At 33.4% G+C, this 25558-nt stretch overlaps 2 protein-coding genes across 3 annotated transcripts; one reads left to right on the plus strand and one right to left on the minus strand.

The window, feature by feature from the left end:
• Positions 1 to 646: 646 nt before the first annotated feature.
• Positions 647 to 10548, minus strand: LOC144852494 (tubulin epsilon and delta complex protein 1-like). The gene is made up of 6 exons (XM_078710331.1): positions 10386 to 10548; positions 5952 to 6383; positions 5244 to 5342; positions 3225 to 3311; positions 2230 to 2430; positions 647 to 1314 (listed from the first exon to the last, which is right to left on the minus strand). Exons 1-6 carry the CDS (start codon positions 10542 to 10544, stop codon positions 961 to 963), a joined length of 1332 nt encoding a protein of 443 aa, XP_078566457.1. The 5' UTR covers positions 10545 to 10548; the 3' UTR covers positions 647 to 960.
• A 1087-nt stretch (positions 10549 to 11635) lies between these two features.
• Positions 11636 to 24724, plus strand: LOC144852493 (WD repeat-containing protein 26-like). Of its 2 annotated transcripts, XM_078710330.1 has the most exons (13): positions 11636 to 12068; positions 14402 to 14501; positions 15252 to 15445; positions 16488 to 16585; positions 16944 to 17100; positions 17276 to 17414; positions 17884 to 18024; positions 18599 to 18718; positions 19029 to 19174; positions 20106 to 20314; positions 21317 to 21484; positions 21913 to 21975; positions 22316 to 24724. In XM_078710330.1, exons 1-12 carry the CDS (start codon positions 11857 to 11859, stop codon positions 21936 to 21938), a joined length of 1710 nt encoding a protein of 569 aa, XP_078566456.1. In that variant the 5' UTR covers positions 11636 to 11856; the 3' UTR covers positions 21939 to 21975; positions 22316 to 24724. The 2 variants fall into 2 exon arrangements, with proteins under 2 accessions (XP_078566456.1, XP_078566454.1); XM_078710328.1 differs by having other exon boundaries at positions 21913 to 24724.
• Positions 24725 to 25558: the final 834 nt, after the last annotated feature.

Raw genomic sequence — 25558 nt, forward strand, 5'->3', positions numbered from 1 at the left:
GCGAAAAAATTCGCAAGTAGTTCTCGGGTGGGACTCGAACCCACGACCTCTAGATCACTAGCCTGGGGTTCATACCTCTAGACCACCGAGCTTGCGCTGATGGCTAGCAGTTAGATTCGAGCCCAAGTAAGCAGCGGGTACTGCACCAACAAGATTGTAATTGTAGTTTTGCGTCAGGGAGTTGAGTAATTGGATGTTTTGCCCTACTCTTTCGTCAAATTTATACAAATTTCAAAGAGCGCGCAGTGCATTACTACGTGCCAAATTTTCTTCCAAGTCTTTTTTTTCCTCAATTCATTATCTTTCGAAATTTTTATCTTCAAGTTTATTTTGATAACATCATCATACCAAATAAATTAGAACATGATATGTGTCCCGTAATTTCACCTATTCTACACTGTATATGGATATACAGTATACTGTACAAATTCTATATGACACATAATAGGTACAACTCAGCACTATAAGCGTATATGCATCGTGTCATCAACTTGTTACGGTCGTATGTTAACGTACGTGCATGTTTTTAAAAATTAAATGTCAGTAATATTATAAAAATGATCATCTATAATTCTAGTTTTATTTTTGTTTTGTATTTCACACTACACTCTATCATTTTTACATTTATTTTGATTCATTTTTAAGTTAATAGTTTTATCTATTCTTGCATGCTGTATTTCACACATTTATTTTGTTTCATTTTAAGTTATTATTTGTTATTACCTTTATCATCAAAGTGTGCCACTGTTGTAAAAGTGAAGTTTCCAATAAATTATTATTATTTTTATACAACAAGACAGACCTCACTATACAAAGTACGTATCCTCTATTTCTAGATTTGCATAGATATATTACATATTTCTTACACTACTGATTCTAGATTTTGAAAGAATAAATTGTTAAATAAGTATTTAAATTAATCAGTACCTAAATCAAATCAATAAATAAATCATTTAAAAGTTAGTTTGTTTTAGCTAAAGGAGGAATACATATACAATTAACACCATCAAGTAAATGTTCTAATCCCTCACGGTGATTAGACATTAATGTATTTATCAATTCCTTTCTTTCTTTTACTTTTAATTCTAGTCTACTTATTTCAGCCTTTATTCCAACAATCTTTTCACTGGTTCCCAACTTTTTTGATTCAACTAAACTTGATCCAGTTTTATTTTGTTTGTAAAGAAACCTTTGATGGTGAACACTCCTATGGACAATGCTTTTAGATTGGTAACCATTTATTTCTGCATCCGTTTCCTGCTGAATTTGAGTCAATTTCATGGAAGGTATTGACAATCTGCTGTCATCTAAGACCTATTGAAGATAATTGGATCATTAGAAAAAACACTTAAAAAATATAAGAAAGTTAACAATTCACAAATCTCCCAACTTGGAAAAATGACAAATCGGGAGGACATTTAAAAGCATGTAAAAACTATAGAGAGTGCAATAATATTTTGGAAAATTACCTCGAACTAATTAGGGGGCTATCAAAAAATAGAAAGATATTGGCATCTATAATAGTAAACATATTGGGAGACTTCAGCCATTATCAAGACAGTTGGGAGGTCTGTACAGTATATACACAACAAAGGGAACACTTCGTGTGTTTATAACCTGTCCCATTAGAGCATACAGTGTTTATAAACTTATATGTATTTTTATTTATTTTATTTTATGTCTTTAGGCAATGTGGCCAAGGATTACCAATAGTGAATTAATCACTGTCCTATCAGATAGGTGGTAATCCCCCTGATACAGGGGCTATTTTGTGAACCAGTTCACCGGGGTAACCCCCTACTCTTTTCGAATAATGAACTGGGTTTTTTAAAGTGCACACAGGTTATAACTGTGTACACTGGACCTACAGTTTATATATATATATACGACATACATCATTAAATTGGAAATTACCATAAGTAAATCACACAAGCTATGATATGGTCTGTACATAATTCAACCCATTGTTATAAGCATTTGAAATTATAACGTAGGTAATCTATTTTTCCATTTTGATGAGATTGATTTCAAATTAAGCTAATAATAATATAACAATAACAGGCTCTTGAAATGTTCCAAAAGGAATGTATTCATAATTGATGCTTTTATACATTTTTGTATTAATCATTCAGACCTATTTTGTTGATTATATCTGTGACGTCACCAATGATGATAATCATGTTTTGGTGAGACCTCATTTATTTAATCTTTTAGAGAGAAGAAACTTACTAAGGTTTTTACCATGTCATTCAAATGTATTAACTTGCACTGTTCTAAAGATGATAATAACTGACAGTTTAATTTGCGAAGTTGTTGAGTTCTTCGTTTCCTACTATCATTATGAACAGTTGGAACATGTATGGCTGGAGTAAATACTTGCAAACCGTCTGATGCAGTATTATTTTGCAATTTCAAATTAACAACACTCACCTTCAAATTATGAAGAAAATAAAGACTGGTAAAATATATACCTTACAAAATTTTAATACGAGAATTTTAAAGAATTAAAAAATAATTAGCCTTTTACACAAAAATAATTCGTACACAGTTAAATTTAACCAGAAACCCAATTGACTTTGAAACAATCGGTTGACATTTATGTTTTTTTTATCACTGTTTTATCAATTATTTTTTTCATTCATTTATTCTTTATTTTGTAATCCTTTTTTTTCTCTTTTGTGGGTGCAGCCCACTTTATTTACTTATTTTATAATCCAATGTATAACAGTAGAAAATATAACATTACATAAAGCAAAAACAGTGCACATTCATTGATGAGCCATAAAGGGCATTTCTCATAATATAATGCACATAACCAAAACGTTATTAGAGTGTTTAATTCTTAGTGAGAAACCATAAAAAGATTGTCTGATGTTTTCTTTGAAAGATAAGAAACCATTATGACAAACCATTATGTGACATTAAAATGGCATATTAAAAAAGATGTTGCATCAGGCGGATATATCTATAATTTAAGTGTGATGTTAAATTAATCAATTGGATCCAGATGATAATATTTCAAAAGTAAAATAATAAATTATATTTGTTATTGTTTCCAAGTACTAAAGACACAGTACAAAAATTAATAAACAATTTGTGCTTCGAAGTACTGTATCCAGTGGAGACAATAAACAAAAAAATATAAAAACTATTACATTTTTTTTAAAAGTACTAAAACAAATACGACAAGCAAAATTATAAAAATGCATTATTAATAGTCTTACCATCCAGCTCCAAAATACAGATTCATTTTCCTTCCATTTTAAATATGATTCTAACTTACAATTTGTTCTCTCTAAAATCAACTGCACCTACAAAATTGAAATACATTTTTTTTCAAATTACATAAACATTGTGGCAAGCCACAGTGAAGGAAAACAGATAAATATTCAATATATCATTATTTATCCATCATGGGGCAATTAAAATGGATTATTTAAGTTTATAAATATATAATACAACAAATTATAAAATGTTAGTTTTCTAAAATGTTTAGTTTAAAATAGTAGAGAGCTTTTGCTATCTCAATTGGGAAACTTATTGTGTATGACGTAACTGGTTTAGGGTTTTTTTGACCGATCCTGTTATCTTCGTGGATCAAATGCTTGTTCTCGTCCGGTGAATCGAAAATGAAATATAATTTGTCTGATATAATTACTGTGAGATATTGATAAAATTCACTCAATACTCGCCTTGAAAAAAACAAAAAAACATTCTTCTTATATTTTTAAGCCTAATTAAGTAGGGCAATACAGTACAGTATTTGTAGTAGCCTAGGTTGCTGGGTCTGCACGACTCTGCGCCATTTAGAGTGTAGCTGTGTAAACAGAACAGGAAGGAAAATGTCTTGTCGTACCGTTTTCCCATTGAGATAGAGAAAGCTCCCAAAAATAAAATTTTAAAATATATTTATTATAATATATAAAGCATTTGTTTTTGTTTAAATGAAAATAAATAATGCAGACAAAATAATATTTACAATTTGACAAATTAAAAAAAAGCTGAAAATATAAACTACAAAATAATACTGCAAAGGATTGCAATTCATTAACTAATTGCCATGACCATGAGTGAGAATAATCAGTGATTACTTGTCATCAACTTAGTTAAATATAGTGATGTGGGTTTTGTCATTGATTTGACCTTTAAAAATTAATTCTACGATAAGGGAATTTCATTCTTCCCTGTTTACAACAGTCATATTCTTAATATTCTAATTAAAGCAGGTAGATGGTTAAAGGGATACCTCAACACATACTCTCCAAGAGTTTAATTAACACGTATACATGGTTTCTCAACAATAAATAAAATGTACCTGCAATACTAATGTCTAAAGCATAGAATAACGTGGGATAGTATACAAATAATGAACAAGTGTAATGGAGTAATAATTTCATGAGGTGAAAGATGAAATGTATAATATTCATGTTACCCACATTCCTCTAATAAAATGACCATAATAATGGTTAATACAATTTTAAACTAGTATTTCACCTACTAAAACTCATAAGACAACTCCATATTTATGATCTAAACACTGGGGTAAACAGATTTAATAGACGCATAGGGACACAACAGGGACTCACAATGTCAAAGATATTCCCATTTTAATGTCTGTTTATTTTTAGAGTCAAGAAAATCACTCACTAATAGTAATACTGTATTTATTTAGTGATTGGGTTGCTCAGCAAAACTAAACAATCAACAATTTAAAGTTATTATTAACGCTATATAAAAAAAAATAAGTAAGAAAAGAAATGAGGGCAGTATTATTGTTTTGCTGACAAACTTTGTCTGAATTATGGCTGAATGTGAATGGGTCTTATTGAAGTTTCTTGTCGATGTGAATGGTATAGCATTTCACAGACCCATTAGTACATATTTCTCTAGAGTTTCATCCCAAAGGTTAATCCCCTAAACTGAGCAGTTCATACATGAATGTTAACTGCCTGTTATGAACAGCGGAATGTCAGCCACAGCCAAACGTCTGCTACTATAATAACTTGAGCTCACTAACCGACCAAATTTGGCCGGTCCTCAAGTAGCCATTTCAAGTAGCCTTTCCTGGTGGTTTAGTAATTACACAGAATCCATTTCTGTTTATACAACATGCCAACGTAGGACCGTGTTGATTTAGCGTGTTGTATAAACGGGCCTTTAGTCTCAATGTTATTGGAAGTAGAAAAGTGAGTCAAAGAAGCTCTCCAGATGGAATATTAATTCTAATTAAAAGAATTAGTTACCTTGTGTAGATATTGTGGATGTCGTAATAAGAAAACTTCCAGACCTGAGAGATGTTCAGAAAAAGACGAAATAGAAACACCACAAGTATAGCTGTTAATCTAAAAAAACACCAAAAAACAATGAAAATATTGCATTAGAAACACATTTCAACACAAAGAAAGTATGGTTGGTAAATTCTTAATTTAGTCTGGTGTGCTTCAACACATTTTCTGTATTTGATTTGAACTTTATGTGTTGTGTTGAGTTGAGTTACAGTTAGTAACTCAACGAACAACCTTGTGAAGAGTTAAAATGTAAATTATTACCATTCAAACGACAAAATTTAGATATTCTGTTCAGCACAATATTTCATAATTTACCTAGGATTCAAATCATTTTCAGTTTTAGCTAAATTGAATACGCCAATTAAACAACTGACTTTTAAGAATGCATCCGCTCCGATTGAAAATATATGTTTATCTTAATTTTTAATCTAGTATTCCAGAATTCAAGCTGTTAAATGGTGTCAACAATGTCAACGATCAGAGCAAAACAAATGTTTAGTTATGTTTATGTTTTTGCTTGTGTTGTTGCTTTGTATTTATGGTACTTTTTTCTACCGTTTTAACTCTTAATTTTATACTGTTGATGTTATGTTTCTTGACTGCACCACAGACTTTGTGAGTGCCCAACCATGTTCGGAAAATATGGAAGTATACTCTGCCTACCTTGTGGAATAATGCTGTATACTCTTGAATATAAAGACTTAAACTTCTCATTCTCATCTTACATTTGCCCAAAAGCCAAGCAACTTGTTTAATCTTATCATCACTCATTTCAATGTTTGATGAAAATATAATAGGATTGTCTGTCTTCTGTTTACCCAATTTTTGCAAACAATGTATATCAACAGGAATAGTCTTCAGAGCATTGATTACAATTCTTTCAGCAAGATGTTCCTTGGCAAGAAGCCAACTAAATGCAAGAAGTAGATCTTGGCTTTCTGTATACTTGCCGAGTGCTACATGGTAACCATACATTTCCATGGTCTCTGTTACTAATGCAATTACTTCAGAGGTATTTGGATGTACTTCATTTGGCAACTGATCAGTAGATACCAAAACACACATATCAAACAACAGATTCCAAAGCGGCGTCACCTAGAGTAGCAAGAAACACATGTTATACATTATCACATTGTAAATGCCTTTTCGGGTTTTCAGATTTCCAAGCAAAAACATTACATTGTAAAGATCCTCTATTATATCTAATCTTCCAAATTACTGGACTTACAGTACACTGTTTTTGGAGATTAGTTATTTTAGAGGTGTGGTTGTCCAGGGGTAGTTGTTCTAGATGGTAGTTATTCTAGTGGGTAGTTGTCCTGGAGGGTAGTTGTCCTAGTAGGCAATAATTGTCCTAGGGGTAGTTGTTGCAGAAGGTAATTGTTTTAGGTAGGGGATAGTTGTCCTACTGTAGGGGGTAGTTGTCCTACTGTAGGGGGTAGTTGTTGCAGAGGGTAATTGTTTTAGGTAGGGGATAGTTGTCCTACTGTAGGGGTAGTTGTCCTACTGTAGGGGGTAGTTGTCCTACTGTAGGGGGTAGTTGTCCTACTGTAGGGGGTAGTTGTTGCAGAGGGTAATTGTTTTAGGTAGGGGATAGTTGTCCTACTGTAGGTTTAGTTGTCCTGCTGTAGGGGTAGTTGTCCTACTGTAGGGGGTAGGATTTCGATCCAAGTCGGCCCTAAACCGTCTCGGCCAAAGTCAAGTCGGCCCCAAGTCAAGTCGGCCCCAAGTCAAGTCGGCCCCAAGTCAACTCGGCCACACGTCAACTCGGCCAAAAAATAATCGGTCAACTCGGCCCCATTAAAGTATGGAACGCAAAAAGTGCTTAATATTATTATGATTATTACTATCCACACTTTAAAAAAATGAAGAAACTACCCCCTACGGTTTGGGGCCGACTTGACCTGCACCCGGGGGTAGTTATCCTACTGTAGGGGGTAGTTGTCCTACTGTAGGAGTAGTTATCCTACTGTAGGGATAGTTGTTCTAGGTAGGGGATAGTTTTTCTAGGTAGGGGGTAGCTGTCCTACTGTAGGGGTAGTTGTCCTACTGTAGGGGGTAGTTGTTCTAGGTATGGGGTAGTTGTCCTACTGTAGGGGTAGTTGTCCTACTGTAGGGGGTAGTTGTCCTACTGTAGGGGGTAGTTGTCCTGCTGTAGGGGATAGTTGTCCTACTGTAGGTGTAGTTGTCCTACTGTAGGGGGTAGTTGTCCTACTGTAGGGGGTAGTTGTCCTACTGTAGTGGGTAGTTGTCCTACTGTAGGTGTAGTTGTCCTACTGTAGGGGTAGTTGTCCTACTGTAGTGGGTAGTTGTCCTACTGTAGTGGGTAGTTGTCCTACTGTAGAGGATAGTTGTCCTACTGTAGGGGATAGTTGTCCTACTGTAGAGGATAGTTGTCCTACTGTAGGGGGTAGTTGTCCTACTGTAGGTGTAGTTGTCCTACTGTAGTGGGTAGTTGTCCTACTGTAGAGGATAGTTGTCCTACTGTAGGGGGTAGTTGTCCTACTGTAGTGGGTAGTTGTCCTACTGTAGAGGATAGTTGTCCTACTGTAGAGGATAGTTGTCCTACTGTAGGGGTAGTTGTCCTACTGTAGTGGGTAGTTGTCCTACTGTAGAGGATAGTTGTCCTACTGTAGGGGGTAGTTGTCCTACTGTAGGGGGTAGTTGTCCTACTGTAGGGGGTAGTTGTCCTACTGTAGGGGGTAGTTGTCCTACTGTAGGGGTAGTTGTCCTACTGTAGGGGGTAGTTGTCCTACTGTAGGGGGTAGTTGTCCTACTGTAGGGGTAGTTGTCCTACTGTAGGGGGTAGTTGTCCTACTGTAGGGGGTAGTTGTCCTACTGTAGGGGGTAGTTGTCCTACTGTAGGGGTAGTTGTCCTACTGTAGGGGGTAGTTGTCCTACTGTAGGGGGTAGTTGTCCTACTGTAGGGGGTAGTTGTCCTACTGTAGGGGGTAGTTGTCCTACTGTAGGGGGTAGTTGTCCTACTGTAGGGGTAGTTGTCCTACTGTAGGGGTAGTTGTCCTACTGTAGGGGGTAGTGTAGTAATTGTCTGACAAACTATTTTGATGACCTAAAAAAATGGACTTTTATTAATTTTAGATTAGACAAAAAACTTTAAAGATGGTTAGATAGAAATCAATTTAGGGGAAGTGGAATGTTAGAGCCTGTCAACATTTGATTACTCTAAGCCCTGTTTTAGACACATAATAATTAAGCCTCGTATTGAAATTGTATATAAAATGTGCATAAAATCAGATCTAAATAAGATAGATGCATGATCTTAGTGTCTAAACACATGCATTTCAGACAAAGAATCCATTAGGCCTTGTTTACATCTCAGTTTTTCCTTTGTATTGAAATGGTTGCCATTTTGAAAAATGACTGCCAATTTTATATAAAATATGCATAAAATCAGACCTAAATTTAAGATAGATGCAGAATCTTGGTGTCAAAACACATGTACTTCAGACAAGGAATTCAGTTGTTCCCTTGTATTGAAATGACAGCTTTGACAACTGTATTGTCTCTAGTGACATGGTGCATCTACACGTTATTGTCTATTAATATTATTTGAAGTTCTGTTTAGACATTTCAAAATTATGCTCTAAATTATAAAAGAGTTTCTATACCATCTAGGTCGGTCAGACTTCAGACAAGGAATTCATAAATATATTTTAATAGTATTATATTTAGGCTTATTTTCTGAAATGGCCACTTAATTTTTGTTTCTAAAATGTGCTTAAAATCGAATCTAAATTAAGCTTGATGCATGATTTTGGTGTCTAATCATGTACTTCCAACAAAGTATTTGATTTATAATAAAAACACCATTTAATTTTATGAACTATTTAAATTTATAACAACATGAGTTTAGACACCAATATAATTTACCTACAGTAGCTTAATGATTTTTTGAATAATTAAGCAGCCATTAAAAAAATTAGCAGCCAGTTAAGCCTAAATACAATTAACTTTTAACCTAATCATATTTAATATTATAAATCTAATGGATTCCTTGTCTGAAGTAAACCAAGATCATACATCGATCTTCTTACTATGTGTTTCTTTCTATATTTGTAAGTTAGCAGGATTACTCAAAAGATTTTAAAGGATGGTTCATAGCTATATGGGAACATGTCATTACATTTTCATATGCCTAGGAGGAGGTTTGCGCTCTTTGAATTAGGTAATGGTTTTATATCTGAAACTGAATCATATAAATATCTCGGTTTACATATTTCTCGTAAATTTAATGACCATATACAGTACAAATTGAGAATGTTTTAAAAAAAGGCCAAAGATTAATAGCGTACATTAAATCAATTATCAGTAGCTTTGATAACTTTAACAGAGTATATTATGGGGATACTCTGTGATGAGACGATATAAACCTTCCTGTGCGCCTGTTGTTCTTCAGCACATGATTTTGTTTACTGTGATACAATCTGGGGATTCTCCAAAATACGGAATAAACATCAAAGCAGTAACAGTTGCCTGCCAAAAGTGGAAACAGTTTGAATTTATATTTTCAATAAGGTTCTCTGTCATTATAATTGCAGTAAAATAAAAAGCAAATAAAAAAGTCTGTGTCTTATACAATGGTTTGTAATTAACATCTAGTTAATTTCTGCATGTACACTTTTGTGGGTAATCATATTCTTATATCCATCATAGCAATATGCTACGGTAGATTCATCTTTCCTCAATCAACAGTATTATTTTATTATAATATTGGGTTAAAAAATGTAATCTGGTAATGGTATTCCACTTGTATTGTAGGCATAGAAAGAACTAATAAAAATAACTCTATTACTAATTATAAACTATTTTAACTAGGTCTAGGCCCCCTATTAATTTCTTTTTTTGGGACGACTTTGCGATGGGGCGACTTTGTGTTGGGGCGACTTTGCGATGGGGCGACTGTGTCAGGGCGACTTTGTTTTGGGGCGACTTTGCGATGGGCCGACTTGACTAGCATTCCCGTATAGGGCCTAGTAGTAGGCTGGCCTAGTACTAGCTTAGTAGTAACTAGTAGGCCTAGGCCTAGGCCTCTAGGGCCTAGCTAGGCCTAGAGTGTAGCAGTCAAAATTTACTCACGGCTTCTTTCTTGTCAAATTTGGCCTGTCTAATAATTTCAGGTACAACTGAAAATGTACTATCTACTATGTACAGTATTTTACATAATGATTCTATAGACAACCTTACTTTTTGATGGGGTTTTCCACCACCACCAAATTCGACATTCCGCTTAGCCATTGTTTGGTTGTGTTTTGTTGATGTTGTTTTTGTTTGTAAAAAAACCCGCCACCTACAGTTTTCCCAAGCACGCATAGTAGTAGGCCTACACTTATTGCTGCTCCGGTTTTTCAAACGCGGGAGAGACACAGGGGGGTTAAAATAATGGAAATCCATAATTAAAACTGTATTATGAAAAATTTAACGGCGAATGTACTGCAAGATAGCACATTAACATTAGTCAGTCCCAGTCAGTAAATGTTTCTATCTGTGTCATATTTTTTAAATAAATAAACAGTTTTTTTTATATATGGGTCATTCTTCAGTAATATTGTCTAATTTCAGGTTTATGGAAAAAAAAAACGATTTTAAAACTTGCATTTTTTTAAGTTTTAAGAGTTTATTCAGATAAATCAACATGTATTACATGGCAAGCGTATGTTTTGCGCAATCTTTATTTTATATTTCGTATTTTATTCGTATTTTTAAATACATGGTTCCATATGTTAGTGTCATTATCCGTCACTTTTATGGAATACAAAGATAGACAAAATAACGGGTTAGGAATTGTAAAAGTATTTCCATTATTAATTCTTTGATACTATACAGTATTTTTTTATCGATTACTCAAACAAAAATGATTGTTTAAACATAGGATTAGTACCGTATGATGTTAAACGTTCAAAACGATTTACTAATTCCAAAATCATAATTAACTAACTTTTTACAATATTGTCATGAACAAAGTCCATCAAATATAGGCCTACGGTGATCATAAAATTGAGAATGACCCATAGGCCTAGCCTATACTTTACTCTAAATAACCTTTTAGGCTCAATGGGCCACTCGATCCAAACTACTCCATTTTCTTCCAATTTCCATTTAAAGACCACAATTCAAATTCAAGTTTTTAAATGCATTTTTAAGGTAGAAGAACTTGCTGAAAAGAAACAGATTTTTGTGAACAAAACAACAAAGTAGGCCTAACAAAGTCAAAACAATCCAACAAAAGTTTTCTTTGTTCGTGATAAAAAAAATGACGCATGCGTAATACATTGGTTAAAACTCATGACGTCATTGAAAATAAAGCACAGAGACAGCAGCTTCGAGCAGCTGACGGTGATGGGGTGTATTATGGAATTGTTTCATAAGGATTCCGTCAAAATATTATGAACATTTTGTTAAAATATTGCCAATTGGCCGATCTAGCTGAAGTAGTCAGATAAGTACTTTATTTGAAGCAATTCTGGCCTCTTCGTCCGATTCAGAGAACGGTGGTTTGTCTCCGCCACCGCCGAAAAAACAACGCCTGTCTGCTACTACTGCAGCAGTCATGCAAACCAATGGTTCGGGCCCGAGCTTTGAAAATGGAGACACTGCTGCTCCGTTGTTGGTTAACCTTAATGGAGCTGCAAGCTCGGCTAGCAGTAATGGATCTTTCGTACCAGAAGATGTTTCTCGTAATCCTGTAACGATTACTCTTAGTCAGGGCGACAAAGATATTATTCGCCTAATAGGGCAACATCTGAAAGATCTAGGTCTTCAGTAAGTATATAATTTAGGCCTGACTAGGTTAGGGCCTAGCTAGCCTACCTAGGAATAGTTATTTGAGTTCCCCTGTCCTACCTTTAGGCCTAGGCCGAAAAGTATAGACCTAGGCCATAGCCAGTCTCTAGTTAAACAAATGTTTATTAATTTGTTGCCGCGCTGGGGCCTACTACTTGCTTGGAGCTTTAGGCTAGTCCTACCTAGTCTACTTGATTTTGGTTGTGATTCAAATCAGTCAATAGTCATGTCTCGCATCGGTCGTGTTGTGCATTTCGGTTGCTGCACCGCTTGACTTGGTATGTAAATTACCAAATATTATGGACCGCCGTCAGCCAGTGTTGCTTTTATTAGTAAAGTACTACTTTATTACTACATTCATTCCTCTTTTCCTGATTATATATGTGTATGGCAGGTAATGAACAATATGTCGGGAAAACAAAAAACACACTCCGTATGAGAATGACACAACACAGATCATCTATCAAAACACTAAAGCTTGATCAACATATAGCCGAACATTTTAATTCAGCTGGTCACTCGATTGGAAATTTCAGAGTTATTGAAATAGACCACTGTCAAATGGAGCGACAAAACTCGCAAAGACAAAGAAAACCACTGGGAATTACTACTTAAAACCACAAAACCTTTTGGACTTAACATTATGAACATACTCTCAGATTGGTAAAATTACTCCATTGACGACCTAAATTTAAGTTTCAATATTAACCACCATTTAAGCTGTTAAATTTTAGTTTTATTCCAAAATTGTTTCTACCAAGCTATCTTCCTTGTTTTCTACCTTTACTATCTCCACCCTCTATTCACCAGCCTGTGCCTCTCCACTCAGGCAGTGCTTGCCTGATATATCTATCTATCTTTGTCCAAGTACCTTCACTTGCACTGATGACGGGCTAGTGTTGCCCTAAAGCTCTGCTAACTTTTCTGGCTGTTTTACTTTATCGTTTTGATTTAGCTTCTCACTTTTTTTTTGTATCCATTGAGATCCAGCCACTGATAGTGATACCCACAGCATTGTCATTTTTCCAGTGTTTTGCCTTTGGAGTTGTGTATGGTAATGAATAGGCCTATTGAGATATAAAATTGAGAATAAATGATAAATACTAGTATTAATATTATTTATTATCTGTGTATAATTTAAGCACTATATAAGATTAATTATTATATATTGGGTACATTTAAACTTCCTGTATATATCATATTATTATGCATTCATTATTGGAATGGCACTGCTATATATATCAAACGATTGATTATTTCCGTATCTTTGGTGCACCAATGGAAACCTATGGTTTGCAAAAAAAAAAAGAATGTTTTTTTATATTTTGTACCTTATCAAGGCCATTATTGTTTGCTTGAATCATGTTGCCCATACGGTATGACCCTGCATGAATGAGCAAAGATAAATATACATAAGGCATGGCATGGATTTGAAAAGCAACCCATTTGAAAAGCGACCCATTCAAACCACGACCAATTTCAAGCCAGCTATGGCTACACTAGGAAGCTAGGTCTAGATGCTAAAGCTGCTAATAATAGGCTTACAAAACCTTCTGTCAACTTACTAAACTGTACCCAAGAAAGAAATCCATCAAAAGTAAGGAATATAAATTAGATAACTAAATATCAAATAATTGGCAATATTATTAAATTTAAATATAATGAAGAATTTTGGGCTTATTCAACCCAGATTTGTGTGATGATTCCATCCACTTTTTGGCCCAAACGTCCTACAGTACTTAACTAGGCCGAACTAAATGATTGCTAAATAATGTTAATGTGTATATTATGTGATATTTATTATTTTTTTAAAAGCTGTTTAAAACAATCATGCATTTCAATTTCTGAACTATAGAATATCTTTGTTAAATTAAATATTTTAGAGATTTTCAATTCAACCCCACTGATCTTTTTGGCATATGCAATTTGCAAAATACTTATTGAGTAATTTCATTCAATTTCAAGTGCATGTCGATCACTGTACAGTACTTTACTTCCCAAAAAAACAACCGTGTAGGTAATGATGAGTAAAAACAAAGTAAAGTCAAGCTGACCGCAATATTGGTTACAATACAATCCAGGTTGTCTGTCATAGGTCATTTTTATGCTGCGAAGATATAACCGGTTATTAAACCATGTGAATAAATTAGTTAACTTCAATTCCTTACAGCTGAAACGGGACAAATTTTCAGTATAAATGGTTAAATGGCGGCATGAAAATAATTGTTAAAAACCCCTAATTAATAATAATATAATAGATTTGGCCATTTATTTGCAATCAATTATTCATTTTCTTGCTGTTTATATTATAGCCAATCTGTTGAACAATTGATGAAGGAATCTGGATGTACCTTAGAACACTCTGCTGCAGCTCAATTCCGTACTCATGTAATGGAAGGAAAATGGCAGAATGTAAGTACTGTACTAATTACAAAACACCAAATCATGGCCTAAAAGTGATCCACAATTTGGATCTTGGTCTGAATTTCCACAAAATTTGGTAAGATTCCTCTTTTAGTTTTAGTTATCCTGCTTTACTAACAGAACAAATAAAACAAACAAATACATTTCACGGAAGAAAATAACCTCCTTGGCTAAGGCAATAATACATATACCTAGTAGTAGTAGTGGAAGTCAGGGAAGTCATTTCAAAATTTGAGAGGGCCTGCTTATTATTTGTTAACAATTTACACTTAGACATGTTTTGTTTAAAAAAAATCTCTTGAATTCTAATTCTAGACAATGAAGCTATCATTTTAGTTAGAACAGGACAATGTTACAACAATACAGTACCTACTATATGCTATAATTAAGACATTTTAAAGAGCTTTATTGGAATCATGTATTAGAGCAAGTTTCTTGTCAAATGCACGATCCAAAAGAAAAAGATAAAAAAAAACTACTACAATGCAACAAAAAGCATTTCAGAAAAAATGACTTACAACGTATTCTAAAGTATAAGTGATTTGAAATTTAAAACCTTTTAATTTTTTTTAAAAGATAAATATGGATTTAGCATGTCTTGTCTAATCTTGCTTAGTTTCTATAATGAGTTGTGTCTTTATTTGAAATCTTATTTAAAGAAATTTTTATTTCAAACAAAATACCCTGAAAATTCCTTTTATTTATTTAAATTTTAGCAATTTTGTTTTTTATATTCAGGCTGAAGAAGACTTGCAAGAAATTCGGCTTCTTATAACCAGTCCACAAGAACTGTTAAAGATGCAATTTCTACTATTAGAACAAAAGTACCTAGAATATTTAGAAGAGGGTCAACTTAATGAAGCCTTGCATTGTCTTCGTCATGAATTAACACCTCTCAAGTATAACTCAGAACGGGTTCATTCGCTAAGCAGGTTTGTTACATTTTGAAGGTTCATTTGGGCCTGTTTCTGCTGCATTTCTCTAGAAAAATATACATCATAAAATATGAATGTTGTCTATCCTGTTAAAGTTAAATCCTCTATATTTATTACCCAAAATATATTTTTTAAGTTGGAAAAGCTTTCCGACAAATGTGATTTCTTTTAAGAATACTGCAATTTTTCATTTTCTTTTTAAAGTTGCAGCGAAAACAATTTTACACCTCTCTTAAGCTACAACCTAAACATTTTAGATTGGGCTTTTAGAAGATTTGACCATGTCATGTGTAAACAAATATACAGTATTTTTAAGGCATAAAACTGTATAATATCCACAAATCAATTAGAGAAATATACGGTGTATAATATTAAGATACATATTTTATGACCCCCAATTCTTACTGCTAACAACTGTTTAATGCCATTAACAATATCTGTATACAGTAAGCTTTTACAGTGAACATCTTTTATTTATAAAGTTCACTATACATGTTTACCATTTCTTAAAGCACGATAGTCCAATGTGAGTAGTAATGTAAGCGCAGGTAATGATGGTAGCATCTATTTATCTTATTTATAGAGGGTGACCCTAAACAGCGTATGCTGACAATCAAGGGGCCCTCTTGATGAGTAATGAGAAGTGTTTGTGTGCGACAGTCACAGTGTGAATACTAGTACACTGGGGTAACCTCCTACTCATCTCAATAGTATTAGGTTCTTCAAAGTGCACATGAGCCAGATGTGTACACTGGACCTACGGTTTATAGTCCTTATCCTTGAGGACCCGTTCTACCACCAGAACCATGGAGGGAGTAAGGCTTGAACCCTTGCCGATTTTAATATGGCAGGGTATTACGGTTCCACTGTCTTAACCGCTTGGCCATATACCAGCAATTCCCGACAATCATAGTGTCGGTTTGTTTTACACAGGGCTTAAAAAATTCTTTTCTTTTCCTAAGACAAACAGAAAGCTCAGGGTTTCTAATAATCTACTCCCAACCTGATTTGTTTAATTTTCAATTTATCTTATATTCAGTTTTTTAATGTACACTAACAAAGATGAATTACATAAGCAAGCCAATTGGGAAGGAAAAGGACTTGCATCTAGAACAAAGCTAATGGAGCAGCTACAAGGTAAACATACATTCATACCTTGAATTTACACTGATGATAATGGTTGCTGCAAATCCGACTATATAAAACACCACTACAATTAGGCCAATTAAAAAAATATGTCAATGTCATGGCCAAACATCAAAGGACAATTACAAGTTTCTATCTTGGCAAGGCGAGCTCAGTGTCCTGTTGTTAGATTGTCTTGATCTAACACAGCCATATTTGATGCCTATAAAGGTTGCCGAATTGACACAGAAACATAGATATATATGTTATATTTTAAAAATGTTTGTATGTAAATCGAGTGTGTATTGTATTTTTATGGAGACAAAATAAATGAAATGTATGTATTTCCAAATCTCAATTTTTGTTTTAGTTTTTTTCCCGCCATCTGTGATGCTACCACCAAAACGAATGCATAATCTATTGAAACAAGCACTTGAGTATCAGCAGCAGAGGTGTCCTTACCATAATACTAAAATACCTGATAGCATAGAATCAGTTTCATTACTTACAGATCACACCTGTAGTAGGTAAGGTTAACATATTATTATTTACTTCATTATTCTCATTTTAAGTGAGTTCATTCAATTTCCATCTCAAATTACGTGGCAATCCCTTTCACAAGACAAACATCGTTTTTAGTTATTTTGTAATTGTATTTTTGAGAAATAAATATATTATCATTATTTATTTTGTTTTATATAGATTGTCATTTCCTTGCAAGACTAAACAGATTTTAACAGAGCACTGTGATGAGGTGCTGTATAGTTGTTTTTCTCCAAATGGGTGCAAATTAGCCACAGGTTCTAAGGATGGTACACTGATTATTTGGGAAGTTGTTAAGGTAAATCAAGATAATCTAGCACTTTTTTTTAATGTTGACGCGTAACGTCTATTTGTATTGTAGCTAGCATAAATAGTACCAATACCAGGACCAATAATCACCTAAATCGTGCTGCCAAATTTAAGAAATTATAGCATGTAACATGGCCAATTAACATTATTACTATCATGGACAAAAGAACGCAAGGACTTGAATCACTCTAAGCTCAAATGTCAAGCAACACATATCATGCGTTTATGTTTGAGGGCGTGTAGTGATGCAAAAAAAGCATGTTTGTTTGATTGACAGCAGTGCTTTAGCATATGCAAGCATGTTAGTTAATCTTTTGTCCATGGCATCATTCAGAAAAAAACACATTTTGCTAAGATCGGTTTACTTTCTTAATATATAATATGTCTATAATTAGTTTGCCATGTGTCAATATATTAAAATAAAAGTCCTTTAGTATTAAAAAATGATATTTTTTCAGGAAACACACAAACTAAAGTTGGCTCACACTCTTGATGGTCATTCTAGTGGTGTGTTTTTTATGTCTTGGAGTCCAGATAGTAAATTTATTATAGCATGTGGACCAGATGATTGTGCTGATTTATGGATATGGAATACTGAGGTATGGCTTCTTAATACTGTGCATTTAGAACCTCTTCTTTTGGGACACCCCTCTTGTAAATGTAAAAACTTAAAATGTAAAATTAGATTGCTACCGAGTGAAAAGCTAGGCCTTGATCAGCTGGCACCTCATCCTCAGTCTAAAATCGCTAAATTGTAAATAGCTTGTTATTATAAAGTTTGCGGTACAACACATATATATAGTTCTGAGAAGAACTGTTGAGGTTATCGACGTTTCGATAAACATATTTTGATCTTCCTCCAGAGTGAAAACATATTGATTTCACCATGCACACCTCCAAACAATAGTAAATAGCTTATAACATTTCTTGGGTAAATTTTTAAGTTATACTTGTAATGTGTGTGTGTTTAAAGTTGGGTGTAATTATTCCACCATTACCTTGTGTTTCTGGAACATGAGGTACTGTAGATCCATGATGGCAAAATACATTCGCCAAGAGTATATATTTTTTTAAACTGGTTCTCTAATTGCTATTGTCTATTTGGCGAATGAATAGTGCGAGCGTGTTTATGTACACCTTTTGATTATCATGTGATGTGTTTTATACCTTTAGACTGGTATATTAAAAACTAAGATGACACATTCACCAGAAGATAGTCTAACATGTGCTGCTTGGAATGTAGATGGCAAGAGGTTTGTTACTGGTGGAATCAAGGGTCAATTTTATAGATGTGTAAGTTTTTGTTAAAATTTGGCATTTAACATTACATTATATTATGAAATGTTTGTTCATGAACTTTGTAATCTGTGACATCAATATAGATTATATACAAAATTATACCACAGTGAGTGTATTTGAACAACATATGTGTTGTTCAGTATAGATCTACTGAAATGAAGTGATGTTTATGTGAACAGTACTTTTTGTGAAAATGTTGAGAATTTTTCTGCTGGCTGATCTGCATTAAAAAATCAATGTTATAGTGTGCGTCTTCAATAATACCAATTGGATAATCTAAAAAGCACATTCTCTTTTCATTCAGCATATTGATGGTGGAATTATTGATTCCTGGGAAGGGGTTAGAGTTCATAGTATATGTACTAAGTCCGATGGCAAGACTGTTCTCGCATCGGATACGCACAAAAGAATCAGAGCTTACATTTTTGAAGAAATTACTGACTATAATGTGTAAGTAAAATACAGAATTATTAGTGAATTTATCAATTCAAAGAACCAGGGTGTGCCTACACTGTGTGGAGCTACAGTATGCCACAGAATTCTATGGATGCGATTTTTTAAAGATGTTATTGCAACATTAAAAACATTAAGAGGAAATAGTGAAAAGTTCTTGAAATTTTCTGGAGAGCTATTTGATGGCGGTCAATGCACCCAACACTCGGATATATTTGGGCACATCCCTGAAGGAAAATGATGTTAATCCAATCGAACGTCAATGTTTCGTTTTCCAATCGATTGGCGCATAGCCATGTAGAGCGAAAACGAAACATTGATGTTTGATTCGCCTGACCGGAACCGTGCCGGAACAGGTGTGAAAGACCCTTTACTCTTGCTATTATTGCACTGAATGTGAGATGAAATTATGATATAGTGCATTAAATAAATATAATATATGATGATATTTTAATGTAAGTAAAAAGCAAAATAATAAATATTCGAAATTTGAATTTGAGATGAATTTGATTAAAGATGTATTGTCCCCCAAAAACATGAAAAATGAAGATTAATTAAATCAGACTTTGAATTTGTTATTTTGTAGTTTTAATAAAGTTAATCACTTCCATAGAAAACAAATGAAAAAAGTAATGTTTTCACCTATAAATTGACAAAATAAATGGTTAAATTCAACCAAAAACCCATTGGCTGGCAGCCAATTTGGCCATTTTTTGCTTTAAATTACAGTTTTTTCAGGTAAATACATTTTTTTTCGATCCAATTTTTGGTCAAAGTGGATAACTATTATGTTACATTAAAATGGCATATTCAACAAAAATGTTGTTAAGAATTATTTTTTCAGGGGGACAATACATAGATTAAGTAAATACACTGTATTTATTTCTATTTCCTACTAAAATTAAGCATTTTCTGACTTTCATTTCAGAATTCAAGAAGATCACCCAATCATGTCTTTTGTTTTGAGTTCTAATGAACGATATGCATTGTTAAATGTTGCCAACCAAGGAGTTCATATGTGGGATATTAAGGATAAGATATTGGTGCGCAAGTTTCAGGGAATCACACAGGGCTTCTATGCCATTCATGCTTGTTTTGGAGGTGTAGGGGAAAATTTCATTGCCAGTGGTAGTGAAGGTATGTTAAATTTCTAGGTGCTTCAAAATATAGATAGTGCCAAAGCCATGTTATGTCAGTAAATTGAAGTTGTTTTACCCTTTTCTAATAAAAAACAGTATAGAGCTCATGGCATTTAGGTATACAGTGCTTGCAGAACCTTGCTTGCAATTAAACGTCAGCTATTTAGAATTTCTCTACATATAGATCCAAGTTTCTCCAAGCTGGACACTTGCCTAAAGAACTGTCTTATAAGATTGATAGCAAGGAAGACTTCCTTGTTATATGTACTGTGTGGTAGGGAAGGTAACCCCTGGGTTTCCTCCGTTTGCTTTTGCAAGTTATCAATTCTACAAGATGAAGCATACCAGCTGATTGGTAGCCAGATAAGCATTGTATTTCAAATTCTTGATTTTGCAATTTACAATTTACTGCTGTCCAAAATATTTTTTATATGTGCATTGTTTATACAAAAGTTTGAAATATGTAATTGTACATCATACTAAAATAATGTATCTACAGTATAAAATGATCATGGCTACTGTAACTAATTAAAATTCAAATTTTAAAATTCTGCAAGACCTGGTATAAATACAACAAAATCATCAGAATAGAGTAGAGCTCAATTGAATACACTTTTGAATAATTGAGACAACACATTCTGTTTGGCACGATACAACCCATCCACTACGTTATGAGGTTCTACATAGTGAAAGATGTTACTGATCGATCATCATCTGTTGTATAGATAGCTTTTTGCTTAAATTATTTGTTATTTCCATTTAGATCCAGCCACTGATACCCACAGCATTGTCATTATTTTCAGTAATTTGCCTTTTGATTAATATATTTTGTATTATATACACATAGTGGAAATGATGTTTCCACCAATAAATGGAAAAAAAATATAATAAAATGTATTTATAATTATAACTGTATGTTGTTAATGTTATTATTATAATGCATTTATGAACTCCATCCATATTCAGTAAAGTAAATTAAATACATTTTTGCAAATTGCAGATAATAATGTTTATATATGGCATATAAAACGTGAACGGCCATTAGTAGTATTACAAGGTCATACAAGAACTGTTAACTGTGCATCCTGGAACCCAAAGGTGCCTAGCATGTTGGTAACGGTTTCAGATGACTTTACTGTTCGTGTATGGGGCCCAGAAAGCAATGAAGGTTGGTGAATAGCTTTTTAAAAAACTGCAAATGATTTGTAAATTTTGTTGGAACACATTGTTTTGATGTTTCCTTTACATTTAACGAACACAAATAGAGTCATTTTAATCTTTTAAAGTTTTTTTTCCTATAGAAGTGATTAACTTTATTAAAACTACAAAATAACCCATTCAAAGTCTGATTTAATTAATCTTCATTTTTCATGTTTTTGGGTGACAATACATCTTTAAATGAATGATTTCTACGAACTTTGATTTTTGAGTAGTACTGTATTGATAATAATCACAGAGCTTTGGTGGTTAAAATTCTAACTCCCTGTTTTTATTTTTCTCTTCAAATTGGAAAACTGATTATTGTGAGTGATATGGTTGTATATTTGTCGATTGACACAGTATTGAGTTCAATTATGTCATTGTTTTTTTTTCCAGATAATGTATGCAGTACAGCAGTGTGATGCTGGCTCAAATGTTCTATTTGAATGTACAAAATAGGTAAACAGGGATTTTAAGTTTTAACTTTAGCATGCCGACTAATATGAACTGTACAAAGCAACTAAACAATATTAAAATGTTTCAATTTGAGGGATTGATCCATTTTGTCTCTTAAAGTAATTGTTTGATTGCATATTGCCATGTTCAGCATTTCTATGGTTACAATTTTAAAACTGTTTGTACGTTAGACAGCAGATTCAGCAGAATGTGCACCAGCAAAGACATTTGTGTCTGTCTTTATTTTTATGGGATTCAGTTATGACAACGATTATGGGGTGTGATCATATTTGAAAGTTGAAATGATTATTTGACACTAGATTCTACAACCTTGTATGTACAGATTCTCTTCTGGCCTAGGCCTGGAAAAGTCTATGTGTTGGCTGTGCAGCATAGCATAAATTACAGCATGAGATCATATTTAAGCATGGAATTTTAGTTTGCCAAATAGATACCAGCCTTGTGAACTTATTGCCTACCATCAGCACTGAACTATGTCTAGACAAATGTTCTCATATCTAGCCAAATTCTGTACAACACATCGTGTATGATCAGTGCAACATAAGGACTTATCCTAAGGTACATAGAGTGTCACATGTGACATTGTTCCTATGATACAGTAGTGGCATACTTGAATCTCTCCAAAGAAAAGCATGCAATGATGTTTATGAATGTGAAACTACAGTATTACTGTAATCCAATTGTTGAATGAATGTACAGTATTGTATAATAACTGCCTTATAATAGTGAAAACTCTACTTTATTTGAAGATAATAAACATTATTATTTATATAGCCCTTTTAAAAGGTATGTTAAACATGTATTGCAATTAGTATGATATCTTATACATTTCGATTGTGGATTTTAGGTTGTTAAAGACGCTGTACTGTTTAAATGTTTCATTTAGATTTGTATAAGCAAATAAAAACTATGTACAGAGGTTTTTCAAGTACAATACAATCCATCAAAAATGTATTTAAATTCTTCATGAGTGCATATATATGATGTTTTTTAAACATACAAATTGGAATAAGTGCAAAGATGCATCAAAACAGTGAGTTAAGAGTGAGTTGATGTACTATTTTCTTTGGTTTTATAATTATCACATATTTCAAATAATTATTCTGTGATATTGTGTTAAGCCTGATTTTCACTAAAATGTTTTATACAACACAGACATTTCTGAAGTATATCAAGTATGAGTGAGACTTTATACAAATGGAAGCCACAATGACAGTGTATTAGGTTGTGATTCAGTATTTTAGGGGTTTTATTAGAAAATGAATAACTAATGAAGTTTAGAAATTCAGACTTTTGCTGTTGTATAGTAATTTTACTTAAAGTTAAATGACATACAGTGACCGTTTATGTTGGTTGATTTTTAAAAAATTATTTTGGCTAAAACTACTGTGTACTGTATATAAGTTTATATTATTCAATAATTCTTTAATGAAAGTAAACTAGAGATAGTTTATTACATAATGTATTGTTTTTATTAAGACCAAAATCCTGAGTCCACTAAACCCACACAATAACTTAGTGCATGCAGAGCATTGTGAATATTATCTGTTTAAACTTAGTTGACATTGTCAAAGTAGTTTATTATTTGTTCCGACAATGATCACCTGTTATAAATTACGAAATCCAGCATGCAACATGTATAGTTTTAAGTCAATGCAATCCACCCTTAAATACCACCTGGTAGCAATATCAAGATGTACTAATGTAACTCCCACAAAATATCTGAATTTCTTTGATTTAGAACGGGTAAATGCTATTACTTTCGGCTGGTGAAACTTTTTTCTAATATGATGACTGGTAATTGGTTCTTATGTTTTCTGTGCATTGTACACAGTGTACACTACACAGATAGTGAGCTGATATGAGAAGGTTTGCACATGGTGCATTGTACATCACAGTAGATTGTGAGCTAGGAGTAGAGAACCAACAGGTTTGCACATGGTGCATTGTACATCACAGTAGATTGTGAGCTAGGAGTAGAGAACCAACAGGTTTGCACATGGTGCATTGTACATCACAGTAGATTGTGAGCTAGGAGTAGAGAACCAACAGGTTTGCACATGGTGCATTGTACATCACAGTAGATTGTGAGCTAGGAGTAGAGAACCAACAGGTTTGCACATGGTGCATTGTACATCACAGTAGATTGTGAGCTAGGAGTAGAGAACCAACAGGTTTGCACATGGTGCATTGTACATCACAGTAGATTGTGAGCTAGGAGTAGAGAACCAACAGGTTTGCATATGGTGCATTTATTCACAATAATCTGGGAGCGAAATGTATGTAAATTGGTGTTGTAGCTGATCTATATACGCAACTTAACCGTTTTTATATACAAAACCAGTTTTATGGAATAATGGAACAGCTCGTGAAGATATAAATAAATGAACTCATTAATGGGTAATATATTTTGTACATAAGTAATTACAAGCTATAATAATCAGTAATAATAAATTAACTTTTGTAATTTCTTATTTACAATTTTTTTTTCCTAGAGATAAGCTTTTTGATATCTAATCAGATTAATAAAGTTTATATTGTAAATGCATAGTTTTAGATAAACTAGTTGCAGTGGCTGTATTTTGCTTTACTATTTATTTATCTTCTATTTACTGTAATAGTAAACTTGTATTTTGTGTAAATGTTTTGTTTGTTTTCATTGTCAATAAAGGTATTAAATTACTGATGATTTAAACTTGTGCACAAGGTGAAATAAAGAGATTCGAATTCACCTTGTGGGTGTTTTTACATTTATTTATTTGTGCAGTGAACACTGGTCAAATGTTTTTAACATCCATCTCGCAATTAAATGGTTGGTCAATATTAAAGGTCCTATGACAAGACTCGCATCGCACACGCCAAATAATCGGAGTTTACATAATAATGTAGAACATGTTTTTAGTCGCGTGGACGCGACTCTATAGTTCACTATGTCGGTCGGTCGGTCGGTCGGTCTGTCGGTCTGTCTGTCTGTCGGTCCGGTATCACTATGCATTGTAGCACGCGACTTAATGGCTGTTGGCCTTGTTAAATAGGAGTTTACTACCAACAATAGTACAGTATTATAGACTAGTCCAGATTTGAGAAAAAATAAATGCTGTAGGCATTTCGTGTTAAAAGCAAAAAAACATGTGTTTTAGGGTAATTTCGGGGTGCTGAATTCAAATCTGCTGTATACCCGGCTCAATTTTTAGATCTTCACCCTTAAAATGTGAAAAACAAAATGGCCGCCATTCCAGACTTATTTTGGCTTATAACTTGACTTTTAAGTGACGTAGCAAGTTAAAAATGGTGTCTATACCCATGTTTGTGATAGTGAAGATTCCAAATATATTGTTATTAAACTTGTAAATATTCTATTTCAGCCGCCATGTTGAAATCCAAGATGGCCGCCATTTAAAACGTATTTTGCCTTAGAACTTGACTTTTAAGTAACATAGTAGGTTAAAAATGATGTCTTTACCTATGTTTGTGATACTGAGGATTCTAAATATATTGTTACTAAAAAGTTGTAAATATTCTATTTCAGCCGCCATGTTGAAATCCAAGATGGCCGCCATTTAAA

The sequence above is a fragment of the Antedon bifida genome, chromosome 9 (assembly GCF_963402885.1).
Source record: "Antedon bifida chromosome 9, ecAntBifi1.1, whole genome shotgun sequence".
Taxonomy (NCBI): Eukaryota; Metazoa; Echinodermata; class Crinoidea; order Comatulida; family Antedonidae; genus Antedon; species Antedon bifida.